This window comes from Myotis nattereri (assembly GCF_964212035.1).
Source record: "Myotis nattereri genome assembly, chromosome: 2".
NCBI classification, from domain to species: domain Eukaryota; kingdom Metazoa; phylum Chordata; class Mammalia; order Chiroptera; family Vespertilionidae; genus Myotis; species Myotis nattereri.
Genome location: NC_138076.1, coordinates 91,402,700 through 91,417,028, shown reverse-complemented (window position 1 = coordinate 91,417,028; position 14,329 = coordinate 91,402,700). Strand labels below are relative to the sequence as shown.

Sequence of the window (14,329 nt, the reverse complement as noted above, 5' to 3'; positions counted from 1 at the left end):
GTTTGGGGTTCTCTGCGCTTCCTGGACTTGTAAGTCTATTTCTTTCACCATGTAGGGGAAGTTTTCTGTCATGATTTCTTCTAATAGGCTTTCAGTATCTTGCCTTCTTCTTCTAGCACCCTGATAATTCGGATGTTGCTACATTTGAAGTTGTCCCAGAGGCTCCTTACACTGTCTTCATATTTTTGGATTCTTTTTTCATTTTGCTTTTCTGGATGGATGTTTTTTGCTTCTTCGTATTTCAAATCTTTGGCTTGATTTTTGGGGTCCTCTAGTCTGCTGTTGGATCTCTGTATATTATTTTTCATTTCAGTCAATGTATGTTTAATTTCTGTCTGGTCCTTTTCCATTTTTTTGGCATTTTCATTAAGATCCTTGAAGGTCTCACTAAGTTCCTCGGAGGTTTGTAGAAGATTCTTGAGTAACCTTATAACTGTGGTTTTGAACTCTATGTCCTCCATTAGTTTGCTTTCCTCCATTTCTTTCATTTATTTTTTTTTAAATATATTTTATTGTATTTTTACAGAGAGGAAGGGAGAGAGATAGAGAGTTAGAAACATCGATGAGAGAGAAACATCGATCAGCTGCCTCCTGCACATCTCCTACTGGGGATATGCCCGCAACCCAGGTACATGCCCTTGACCGGAATCGAACCTGGGACCTTTCAGTCCGCAGGCCGACGCTCTATCCACTGAGCCAAACCGGTTTCGGCCATTTCTTTCATTTATGACATGTTTCTTTGTCTTCGCATTTTTGGCTGACTGCAAGGACCCACTGTGTCTACAGTGGAAGAACTGCTGTGCTGGAGACACCCTTATGGGGTAGGACTTGCTTCAGTGGGGCTTTGGTGCTCACTGAGTCTGCTTCTTCAGTGTGTCCCTTATGGATGTGAGGAGTTGAAATCTGGTAGCTGACCAGGAGTACCCTGGCTCCTGGATCTCCAAGTCAACCACTGTGTGAGTCCATCCAGCAGGAGCTACAGCAATATCAGCAGATTTCTCCTCTTTGTTTGTAGTTTGGAAGTTTTGGAGCTCTCTGACCCAGCTGCAGTTTGTTAGGCTGCAAAAGTGCAGGTGATTGCTTTGTGCAGCGTGCACCACTTAGGTGGGGATGTAAATTGAGTGAGGCGGGGTCTCATAGAATCACCAGGATGGAGCAAACAGCAATGGCTGTCCTCAGTTGTCTCCACAGACTCCGTGTCTCTGCGTCCCTGAGTCCCGCGCGCCCATAGCAACAATGATCCCTGCAAGCAGCTCTGTGAGAAAGACACCCTTGCTTTCCGACCCGCTGTAAGATAGTCCAGTTTCTGCCGGTAGGAGTCTGGGACCCCAGAGTCTCACCGTAAATGAGTTCAGTGCATTCGAGAGCTTGTATCCCCTTCCGATTGAAAAAAAAACGCGCATCCAGGTGCAGCTGCCTCGCACACGCCTCCGTACCTCTGTTCTTGGTGTCTCTGCACCTCCTAATTGGTCTCAATGTGCTTTTTTCTTTCCTTCTAGTTGTACAACTTCCACTTGGTCAGCTTTCCCGTGGTTCTGGATGATAGCTGTTTTGTCTTATAGTTGTAGTTTGAATGTTGTTGTGGGGGGCAGCACGTAAAGGTTTGTACCTTATGCCGCCATCTTGGTTACTCTCAGTCCACTCCCTTTCTATGCCCCTGATTCTATTATATTCACCAGTTTACTCTGTTCATCAGATTTTTTATTCACTTGATTTTTAGATTCACTTGTTGATAGATATGTAATTGTTGTTCATAATTTTTATCTTTACCTTTTTTCTTCTTCCTCTTCTTAAAGAATACCTTTCAGCCTTTCATATAATAGTGGTTTGGTGGTGATGAACTCCTTTAGCTTTTTCTTATCAGTGAAGCTCTTTATCTGACCTTCAAATCTGAATGATAGCTTTGCTGGATAAAGTAATCTTGGTTGTAGGTTCTTGGTATTCATCACTTTGAATATTTCTTTTTTTTTTTGAATTTTTTTTTTTTTATTGATTAAGATATTACATATGTGTACCCTCTACCCCCCCCACCCCCCGCTCATCCCCTCACCCCCCCGTTGTCCGTGTCCATTGGTTAGTCCTATATGCTTGCATATAAGTCCTTTGGTTGATCCTTCCCCCTTGCCCCCACCCTCCCCTACCTTCCCTCCAAGGCCCGACAGTCCAATCAAAGCCTCTCCGTCTCTGGATCAGTCCTTGTTCATCAGTTTATGTTGTTCATTATATTCCACAAATAAGTGAGATCTTGTGGTATTTATCCTCTCTCCAGTTCCATTGATGCTGTGGCAAATGGTAAGAGTTCCTTTTTCTTCTTCCTCTTCGTAAAGAATACCTTTCAGCATTTCATATAATGCTGGTTTGGTAGTGATGAACTCCTTTAGCTTTTCCTTATCTGTGAAGCTCTTTATCTGACCTTCAATTCTGAATGATAACTTTGCTGGATAAAGTAATCTTGGTTCTAGGTTCTTGGTATTCATCACTTTGAATATTTCTTGCCACTCTCTTCTGGCCTGCATGGTTTCTGTTGAGAAATCAGCTGACAGTCGGATGGGTATTCCCTTGTAGGTAACTGAGTTTCTTTCTCTTGCTGCTTTTAAGATTCTCTCCTTATCTTTTGCTCTTGGCATTTTAATTATGATGTGTCTTGGTGTGGTCCTCTTTGGATTCCTTTTGTTTGGGGTTCTCTGCGCTTCTTGGACTTGTAGGTCCATTTCTTTCACCAGGTGGGGGAAGTTTTCTGTCATTATTTCTTCAAAAAGGTTTTCAATATCTTGCCCTCTCTCTCCTTCTGGTACCCCTATAATTCTGATGTTGGTACGCTTGAAGTTGTCCCAGAGGTTCCTTACACTGTCTTCATACTTTTTGAATCTCTTTTCTTTTTTCTTTTTCGGTTGGGTATTTTTTGTTTCTTTGTATTTCAAATCTTTGACTTGATTCTTGGGATCCTCTTGTCTGCTGTTGGATCTCTGTAAAATATTCTTTATTTCAGTCAGTGTATGCTTAATTTCTAGTTGGTCCTTTTTCATGTCCTCCATGGTCTCACTATACTCCTTGAGGGATTCATTAAATTTATCGGCGGTTTCCATAAAATTCTTGACAAACCTTATAAACGTGGCCTTGAACTCTATATCCAGTCGTCTGTCCTCCTCCGTTTCTGACAATTGTGACCTGTTTCTCTGTCTCCGCATTTTGGCTGCTTCCCTGTGTTGATAGAGTGGCCCTGCGCGCCAGGTGTCCTGTAGGGCCCAGTAGCTCAGCCTCCCCAGTTTCCTGGGGTGGACACTCTTGGTGTACTCTTGGTGCCTTGGTTGATGTAGGATCACTGGGAGGAATTGACCTCCAGGCCAATTGGCTGTGGGAAGCAGCTGTGTCTGAAGTGGGAGAATGGTCCCCCTCTGACCACTGGGTACAGTGGTTCCTGGATCTAAGGAGGTACTAATTCAGCCCCTGCCTGAGGCCTCACAGCCGGGCCATGAAGAGGCTCAGCTGTGAAGCAATGCAAGCCGCTGCGGGGCCTTGGGCCTTCTCTTGGAAGTTCCGGGTCTGGTTGGCCCGGCTGCAGTTAGGTAATTATCAGGTTGCAAAGGGCCGGGGCATTCACATGCAAAAGCCTCTGCCGCAGCCGGGGTGGGGCGGGGTCTCAGGGAGTCAAAAGGGCGGAGAAAGAAACTATGGCTGATTCTCTGCGCCCGGAGTCGCGCGTCTCAGTGTCCCAGTAATGGCTGCAAGCACCTCTGAGGGAAATCCGCCCTCAAGTTCGCCCGCTGCCGCCTGAGAGAGCAGCCTCTCCCCGTATGTGTCCTGGGTCCCCAGAGACTTCCCAGAACCGGAGATCAGAGCAGTCGGGAGCTTGTGATTCAAAATGACAGCCGCGTCCTCAGGTGCCACCCCCTTTCCGCGCGCGCGAGCCGCCGCCGTACCTCTGCACTCAGCCTCCGCAGCTCCTCTGGCTCTCAGCGTGCTTTTCTTTTCTTCTAGTTGTAGAAATTACACTCAGCCAGCCTTCCTGTTGTTCTGGACGATGTTTGCTCCGTCCTTTGGGATAATTTTCAATTGCTGTGGGAGGCGACTATTTCCCGGTGTTTATCTATGCCGCCATCTTAGTTTCTCCCACTTTGAATATTTCTTGCCACTCCTTTCTGGCCTGCATGGTTTCTGTTGAGAAATCAGCTGAGAGTCGTATGGGTACTCCCTTGTAGGTAACTAACTTTTTTTCTCTTGCTGCTTTCAATATTCTCTCTTTGTCTTTTGCCCTTGGCATTTTAATTATGATGTGTCTTGGTGTGGTCCTCTTTAGATTCCTTTGGTTTGGGGTTCTCTGCACTTCCTGGACTTGTAAGTCTATTTCTTTCACCATGTAGGGGAAGTTTTCTGTCATTATTTCTTCAAATAGGCTTTCAGTATCTTGCTCTCTTCTTCTAGCACCCTGATAATTCGGATGTTGCTACATTTGAAGTTGTCCCAGAGGCTCCTTACACTGTCTTCATATTTTTGGATTCTTTTTTCTTTTTGCTTTTCCGGTTGGGTATTTTTTGCTTCTTCATATTTCAAATCTTTGACTTGATTCTTGGGATCCTCTAGTCTGCTGTTGGATCTCTGTATATTATTCTTTATTTCAGTCAGTGTATGCTTAATTTCTAGTTGGTCCTTTTTCATATCCTCAAGGGTCTCACTAAATTTATCGGTGGTTTCTAGAAAATTCTTGAAAAACCTTATAACCGTGGTTTTGAACTCTATATCCAGTCATTTGCTTTCCTCCATTTCAGTCATTTGTGATCTGTTTCTTTGTCTCCACATTTTGGCTGCTTCCCTGTGTTAATAGAGTGGCTTTGTGTGCTAGGTGTCCTATAGGGCCCAGTGGCTCAGCCTCCCCAATTACCTGAGGTGGACACTCTTGGTGCACCCCTTTGTGGGCTTTGTGCACAGTCTTGTTGTAGTTAAGCCTTGATTGTTGTTGGTATCACTGGGAGGAATTGACCTCCAGGCCAATTGTCTGTGAGAATCAGCTGTGTCTACAGTGGGAGAACTTCTGTGCTGAAGACACCCTTCTGGGGCAAGACTTGCTTCAGTGGGGCTTTGGTGCTCACTGAGTCTGCCCCCTGAGTGTGTTCCTTATGGATGTGAGGAGTTGTAATCTGGATGGTCCCACTCTGACCACTAGGTACACAGGCTCTTAGATCTCTAAGGAGGTGCTAATTTAGCCTCTGCCTGAGGCTACCCAGCAGGAGCTACGGAGAGATCTGTAGATTCCTCTTCCTTGTTTGGGGTTTGGAGGTGCTCAGATGAGGCCCAGCTGTGAAGCAATGCAAGCTGCTGTGGGGCCTTGAGCCTTCTTTTGGATGTTCTGGTTCTCTCTGACCCAGTTGCAGTTTGTTAGGTAATTTTAGATCTCAAAGGTCCAGCTCATTCATATGCAAAAGCCTCTGCTCACAGCTTGGGTGGGGCGGGGTCTCAGGGAATCAACAGGGCAGAGCAAACAGCTATGGCTGCTCCTCAGTCCTGCCCTAAGAGGCCCCCGGGTCTCAGTGTGCCGCAGTGATCACTGCATGCACCTCTGAGAAAGCTGCCCTTGAGTTCCGCCTGCTGCCAGACAGTCCAGTTTCTCCCCGTATGAGTCTGGGTCCCCAGAGACTCACCCGGAACTGGAGTCAGGGCCATCGGGAGCTTGAGACTCCCTCCCGATTGAAAAAGACACCGGCGTCCTCAGCTGCCAGCCCTTTCCGCATGTGCCTCTGTACCTCTGCACTTTACTTCCGCACCGCCTGAATCTCAGTGTGCTTTTCTCTTTCCTTCTAGTTGTAGAATTTCCACTCAGCCAGCCTTCCTATGGTTCTGGGTGATGTCTGTTTTGTCTTTAGTTGTAGTTTTGAAGTGGTTGTGCGAGGCAGCAATTTCAGGTGTTTACCTATGCTGCCATCTTGGTTTCTCTTTATCAAAGTAACTTTCCTTTAGATGCCTAAATAATTAACAGTGTCTCACCAACCTAACTGAACTTTTTAAAAACATTTTTTTTATTTTTCAATTACAGTTGACATTTAATATTATATGGGTTTCAGGTGTACAACATAGTGGTTAGACATTTATATAACGTATGAAGTAATCACCATATAAGTCTAGTACCAACCTGACACCATGCATAGTTATTACAATATTATTGACTATATTCCTGAAGCTGTATTTTACATCCTGAGACTATTTTGGAACTGCCAATTAATCCTTTCCCCTTTTTCACCCAGTCCCCCAACACCCCTCCCATATGACAATCATCAGTGTGTTCTCTGTACCTGAGTTCATTTCTGTTTTGTTTGTTCATTTATTTAATTTTTAGATTCCACATATAAATTAAATGATATGGTATTTGTCTTTCTCTGTCTGAATGGATGCTTATTTCACTTAGCATAATACCCTCTTGGTCCATCCATGTTGTCACAAATGGTAACATTTCATTTTTCTTTGTGGCTGAGCAATATTTCACTATATATTGAGTACCACATCTTTATTCATTTTTCTTTTTGTTTTTTAATCCTCACCTGAGGATATTTTTTTCCATTGCTTTTCAGAAAGAGTGGAAGGTAGATAGGGGAAGAGAGAGAAAGTGGAAGAGAGAGAGAAACATTGATATAAGAAAGATACATCAACTGGTTGCTACTGGCTACCTTCTGCCTGTGCCCAGACCAGGGGCAGGGAGTGAACCCTCGACTGGAAATTGAATCTGCAACCCTTCTGTGTGTGGGCTGGATGCTCTAACCACTTAACAACACCGGCCAGGGCTCCATTTGTCTTTTGATTGGAGCACTTAATCCATTTGCATTTAAAGTAATTATTTATAGGTATGTAGTTATTGCCATTTATTAATTGTTTTCTGATTGTTCTTCTAGTTCTCTCCTCTCTTCTTATTTTCTTGCTTTCTTCTCTTCTACGTTGTTAACTCACCTAAGTGTTGTATTTGGATTCCTTTCTCTTTATTTCTTGTATATCTCTTGTAGATTTTTAAAAAAAATACATATTTTCATTGATTTCAGAGAGGAAGGGAGAGGAAGAGAGAGACAGAAACATCAACAATGAGAGAGAACCACTGACTGGCTGCCTCCTGCACGCCCCCTACTGGGGACCAAGCCCGCAACCCAGGCATGTACCCTTGACCGGAATTGAACCCAGGACCCTTCAGTCCACAGGCTGACGCTCTATCCCAGCCATGGGCAAACTATGGCCCACGGGCCGGATCCAGCCCGTTCGGCTGTTCTATCCGGTTCGCGGAGCCGAAAGAGCGGAGGGTTCTCTTGCTTTCCCCTCCGCTCCTTCACCAGCAGCAGTGTTAACATGGCAACATCAGGAAACACGGCCGCAGCTCCTTCTTTTGAGTCCAGTTTAAGAACCCATTGTGGCCCTCGAGTCAAAAAGTTTGCCCACCCCTGCCTATCCACTGAGCCAAAGCAGGTAGGGCTCTTGTAGATTTTTGATTTGTGGTTACCACGTGCTTCTTGTATACCACACTATGTTTTTAGCAGTCTATGTTAAGGTGATGTTTGCTTAAGTTTGAAAACATTCTAGAATCACTACCGTTTTTACTCACCCCCTTCACATTTATGTTTTTGTCATTATTTTTTTACTTATTTTGTGTGTGTTTTGTGTATCCTTAACTTTTGTACTAGTTTTAGCATTGGTTGTTCCACTGCTTTTATTATGTGTTTGCCTTTGTCAGTGAAAATTTTTTTCTTTGTGATATTTTATTTATAGTTTCTTCTTCTTAAAGAAACCTTTTAACATTTCTTGTAATACTGGTTTAGTGGTGATGAACTCCCTCAGCTTTTTCTTATCCAACTGAAATTTTAATACAGCAAAAGTTCACCAGAAATAATTATTTTTTGCTTATGGTTTTCAATGGTAAACTATTGATTAGATATAGTGCTAATTCTAGAAATTTTGTTTTCTGATGTTGAGAGATTGGTTTCAGAAGTGCCACTAAAAGCCAGTGAAATCCTGGAGAGTTTTAGATAGTGTAACTGAAACCAAGGTTCGGTCGCCTGCCGCCATGAAAACCAAACTTGTGAGACAGATGCTGGTGAAAAAGGAAAGTGGTTTGTTTAAGTGCCAGACACCTGAGAAGGCGGGGGACTCTTGTTGAAAAGCCCATCTCAAAATCTCATTGTGGGCAAAGGTTTTTATGTGGTGGGGGAGGGAAAGCAGAACAAAGAGATCAAGGGGAGGGAGTTGAAATGTTCTCTATGTGCAGACCAGTACAGTCCATTCCAATAAGGATCTGGAAACTGGTCAAGTGATAGTTTGGTGTATATCATCCTGGTCTTCATTATTCTGGTTTTACCGTTGAAGGCCAGCAAATCTCCTGTAACTGGGATGGCTGAAGGTCGAAGTCTGCATCTTCTGAAGTTAGTTCCTAGGATTCTTATACAAACATGCTGTTTATCTACAAGCTACATGTTAGTCAGAATAGCATTTACAGAAACAATGTCAAAAGAATGGTGAGATGGGTTACAATTCCCACTGTTACAATAGGAGTGAGCAGGAAGCATGTTCTTGACAGCAAGTTAGCTTTACAGACTATTCTGTCTCTTAATATAATTTAGATGCCCATCCAAGAAAAAGAAGCTTCAAAGAAAGAAGTCATTCTTCTGGCAAAGATGAAACATCCTAACATTGTAACGTTCTTCAGTTCGTTTCAAGGTTTGACTTTGTAGCATTCTTAAAGTATTTAATAAAGTATCAGCATATAGACTTCTGTAAAAGATATGTTCCTGAGAACTGTGATTAGTTTTTGTGAATGGACTCATTTTCCCATTTATTTAAATTGTCATTAGAGACAGAATCTTCATTTCTGCTCTAGTGAATTTTTGTAGACAGGTTTCCCAAGTTTTTTTATCCTTAATTCTTACTCCCTCAAATAGTTAATAATTGGTATATTAGCTTTACTGCAGGAACAGCACCCAAATTTCTGTGACCTACAATAATACACATCTATCTCTCACTCATGCCAAATTGGGGAGACTGGGGCCTTAGTTCTGGGGTCCAGGCTGAATAAGCAGCCCGGATATGGAGCATATTGTTCTGAGCAAAAGAAAAGAGCAAGATACAAGCACCCCCACATCATCAGTCTTGGAGTCCTGCTAGGATGTGGCATGGCGTTCATTTTTCTTATGGATTCACATTCCTGTTGCAATGCAGCCATGCAGTTAACCCTGATAATGGAGTGATGGGGGAAGGGGATACTTTGCCCACATGAGGCCCTGAGCACCCCGTGGCAATGGTTGGGGCTGTACAGTCTTCTTACAGAGAGGCACCAAATAGTTATGCACCATTGCCAAGCAAATGGCAAAAATAGAGAGGAAGACTATAAGGAAGTAATTCCTTCATTTGCACACCTGAATACAAGATCTATTCTATCGCCATCCATCATTCTATTTCAAAGGCAGGAACAACCCAAAACAAGCAATCAAATAATCATGAAAAGAGCAGTGGTCAGAAATCATTCATTCACTTAACAAATGTTTATCCAGTGCTTACTACATTGTTCTAGTGCCAAGAATAGAGCAGTGAACAAAGCAGCTGAACATATGTCCTCATGGAGCTTGCATTCTATTGGGAAGAGTCAGACAGTAAACACATATACAGTGTGCCAGTTGTTTATAGGCTGTCTGAGGGCTGTACATGCCAAAGTTCACCATGGGGCATGCCCCAAATCTGCACTTGGCACTGAGAGTGCTAAAATTCACAGGTTGTAAGTATTTAATGAACCAGGAATGCTACCTAAGTATCTTCAAGCACTATCAGGAATTAAAGATCAATAAATAAAGAAATAAACATAGATACTATATTCTGAGCTTTTACGTTGTGTTTCTTATAAATGAAAATTACTGCATTCAAATTAGTTCTCTGCATGCAACCTTCTTCAACAACTGGATATTTAAAAGAACTCTTAGAATTCTTCTGAGGTCTTCCTAGGAGCTGAGCAGTACACATGAACAGGGAATTCAGTTATATTAAAAACTTTTAAGGGCAGCCACTAACTAAAGTGCCTTCATTTCTGTTCATTGATTCCTAATACCAACACCATAAGGTAATCTTTACTTTCCTCATTCTTTGAGTTGTTACTGTGACCCAATCTGACTACCTCCTACTCATCCTCGGGCCTTCTCTGAGATCACAACTCAAATAATAGCCCCCTTTCCTGATTTTGCCTAGCACTTTGTACTTGTATGCATATGTCTATTTATATAAGAAATTATGAATTGGTTTAATATTTGTCTCCCTTTTAATGGTTTCTTTTGCTCACCACTTGATCCTCAGCATCTAGCACAGAGTAGGTGTTCAATATATGTTTGCTGAATTGAGTGCATGGACTGGACCACTTTAATAGATTAGAGTATGTCTTTATACCATGCAAAATGGATATTTGAGGACAGTATTTCCCTGGATACTGTTATAAAATTAGAGGTTATTTTTACAGTATAATTAACCTCTGCTGAATTTGTTTATATTATAAGCTTACATTTTCTTATGAAAGCTTTTTTTTCTTTTTAAATTAGAGCATCCTTGTGTTTAGAAAAACTAGAGTTACTGTGATGCTTTGGGTTTACCTGGAAGATTGTTGGATCTTGAAATTCCAAGCTTATCTGGAAGCTTTAGAAGTCCTTACAGCAGCTTCTAGACAGTGTAGATAAGCCTTTGCTTACCCTCAGACAACTTATCTCTCAACACAAGAATTCTGGCTCTAGTTCATTAAATATTGGTAGAGAGTATGGAAGTTTCACAGGTTTGAAGGAATATGCGATAAATAAGTAGAATGTGGTGAGATGTTCTTAAGGCTAAACTAATTCTGCTTAAATTCCTTCAGTAAATATTTATCGAGTACCTATTATATGTCAGGCATGTTTTAGGTCTTGAGGATATATCTCAGTGAACAAAATAGGCAAAAATTTCTACACTGCTGTTTGTTGCTCCTGAATAACAATGACCACAAATTTAGTGGCTTTAACCAACACTCACTTAGCATCATCCAGTTTCTCTAGGTCAGAAGTCTGGGCTTGGCTTAGCTGAATTCTCTACTGACGGTCTCACATAATTGAATCAAGATGCCAGTTGGGCATGGCTAGTGTGGCTCAGTGGTTGAGCATGACCTATGAACCAGTCGGTCACAGGTTGGATTCCCAGTCAGGGCACATACCCAAGTTGTGGGCTCAATCCCCCTGTGGGGGGTGCAGGAGGCAGCCGATCAATGATTCTCTCTCCTCATTGGTATTTTTATCTCTCTCCCTCTCCCTTCCTCTCTGAAATCAATAAAAATATATTAAAAAAATAAAAAGAATTCCCCAAGCCTATCATTCTCAAAGGAACTCTCCAGAAAATAAAATATTTTTTAAAAAAAGATGTCAGTTGGGGCTGCCATCTCATCTGAGGCTCATAGTTCTCTTCCACACTTATTCAGGCTGCTGGAAGAATTCCTTCACTTGTAATTGTAGGGCTGAGATGTCTGCTTTTTTGCTGGCTGTTACCTGGGAAGTGGTTCTCTGCTTCTAGAGGCCAAGTTCTCTTTCCTGCTAGGTGGCCCTTTAGTAGATCCTCTCCTGCTTGGAATCTCTCACTTCCTCTGTCTCTGACCCCAAACCCACATTTAAATGGCTCCTGTGATTAAGTCAGGCCCACCTGGATAATCTTTTCTATTAACTCAAAATCAGCTAATTACTAACTTTTATTATATCAGCAAAAATTCCCTTTGTTAACAACATAATTCTGGGAGTGATATCCCATTATATTTATAGTTTCTGTCCTCACTCCAGGGAAAGGAGATATAGAGGTTTGCACACTGGGGCAATCTTAGAACCTTCTAGAAGATGGAGAATATAATATATATATTCAAGATAGACTGAATTCTAATCTCACTTCACCACTTAACATTTCTTAGCTCTGTGACTTTAAGCAAGTTACTTTAATTTCTCTGTGCCTCATTACCTCATCTTTTAGGGGGAAAGGTGGGAAAAGACAGACAGTAAATATAAACATAATAAATACAATTTAAATAGTATGTTAGAAGGAGATAAGTGCTGTGGGAAAATAAGATAGGGTGAGGAAGGAGTGGAGGGAACAATTTTAAATAGGATGGTCAGGATAGTCCTTCTTGGGAAGGTGACATTGAACAAAGACTTGAAGAGTCATGCGAATGTCAGGAGAAGAGCTTTTTAGGCAAGAGGAATAGCCACTGCAAAAGCATGAGGCAAGAGCACATTATGAATCTTCTGACTGGAAAACTGAACACTTTTTTACATAGGCTACCCTCACTTATAATTTCCAATTTCTTTTCTTTACAGTTGAGTAAGAATTTACAGGTACCCTGTGTGCATAATCCTTTTAAAGCTTCCCCAGTTATTTTCCACTTGTCCCATCTAACATTTAATTCAATGGTTTTTTTTAGCTATTCACTTTTACTGAGTCCTCCAAAGTATTCAATGTAGTTTGTGTAGAAATAATCACATCTGTTGTTTCTCATTAACGTTTTATCAGTTATAATAATTACAAATGTAACGGGCATAAACAGATTTGGGAACAAGCATAATGATCTCGATCAGTGGGAGCAGAGGTAACTGGGTACTACAGTCTAATAGTCCACCAGTGGTAACCTTGAATGGGCGAACATAGTGGATAGAGTGTGCCCATTAATCTAGTGAGAAGGCCAGACAGAGGTCAGTTAGAAGAGTTTTATTGTCCTTAATAACATGGTTGAATAAGTGTCATATAAATAAAAGTTTATACCCAAATTAAAAACGGGTTTATTTAATCTTCCTGGGGTGTTGGGAAAGACAGCTGCTATTTTATATCAGATTTCTAATCTCTTGCAGGAATGTATTAATAATAATAGCTAACATTTATTGAAATGTCATTATGTGCAAGCATTGTTCTAAGCATCTGACATTCAATCATTACAGCAATCCTAAGAGGAATTTCTATATTATTATATCCATTTTATAGATGAGGTAATTAAACACAGAGAAATTAAAATAACTTGCTTAGAGTCACAGAGCTAAGAAATGTAAGTGGTGAAGTGAAATTAGAATTCAATCCATCTTGATGCTAACTATATATATATATATATATATATATATATATATATATATATACACACACACACACACACACACACACACACTCTATATTTTTTTCCTGTCATATTCTCCATCCTCTAGAACAGTGGTTTTCAACCTGTGGGTTGCGACCACTTTGGAGTTGAACGACCCTTTCACAGGGGTCGCCTAAGACCATCGGAAAACACATATATAATTACATATTGTTTTTGTGATTAATCACTATGCTTTAATATGTTCAATTTGTAACAATGAAAATACATCCCGCATATCGATATTTACATCATGATTCATAACAGTAACAAAATTACAGTTATGAAGTAGTAACGAAAATAATTTGATGGTTGGGGGTCACCACAACATTAAAGGGTCGTGGCATTGGGAAGGTTGAGAACCACTGCTCTAGAACTTGAAAGACAAGTGATTAGTAAATATTTGAAATGCTTCCAGAACCAAATGATGCCTTTTCTTACAGAGAACAACAGGCTGTTTATTGTGATGGAGTACTGTGATGGAGGGGATCTCATGAAAAGAATCAATAGACAACGGGGAGTGTTATTTAGTGAAGATCAGGTAAAAACACTTCTAATTTCCCTTTTAATTTATATGGGGACATTAAATTTATAATGCCATAAATAGTAGACTGTGTTTAGATGAAGCATGATTTCTGGTAGAGAATTCAAATCACAAAATAGTGATCAATATTCTTGATAGATTTAGTCTGGAACATGTTTGCAATTGAACTTAAATTGAATCTATTTTTAAGAGTGAAGTTTGCTTGAGAAAATATTGTATCTTATTTTTGGACAGTCTCATGTAGGGTGACCCTGAAATAAATGTTCACAGCTAAAAAACCTTAATATGGATATTCCTCGGCCATTTTAAATGTGATATATTTATAGGTTCACTCTTCTTCCTGTTACCATCTGTGCTCACTTTGCTGGGGAGGACAGAAGCTCTTCTTAGCAATGGCTATTTACTTTCATTGGTTAAGAGCAATGGCCTTGATTCCCATTTTCTTTTTTGCACAAACACATTTTTCTACTATATTCTGAGTTTCCTTTAGAAACTTCTGGGGAGTTGTACTCCTGATGGAAACAGGTGTGTGTGTGGAGAAGAGTCCCAATCAGGCCTGTGTGACTGATGGGAAAGGCCATTGCCTCAACTAGTGACAGGAATGGCCCAACGGCTTTCTTCCTTTTTCTTTTTTTAAAGAATTTTATTGATTTTTAGAGAGA

At 41.1% G+C, this 14,329-nt stretch overlaps 1 protein-coding gene across 1 annotated transcript in view; it reads left to right on the top strand.

Moving 5' to 3' along the window:
• Positions 1-14,329, top strand: part of NEK5 (NIMA related kinase 5) — a gene marked incomplete at its 3' end in the record, with an annotated part of 75,888 nt that overhangs the window by 13,411 nt on the left and 48,148 nt on the right. The window contains 2 exon segments of the mRNA XM_081083910.1: positions 8,586-8,682; positions 13,567-13,664. Coding sequence (XP_080940036.1) covers positions 8,586-8,682; positions 13,567-13,664 — 195 coding nt within the window.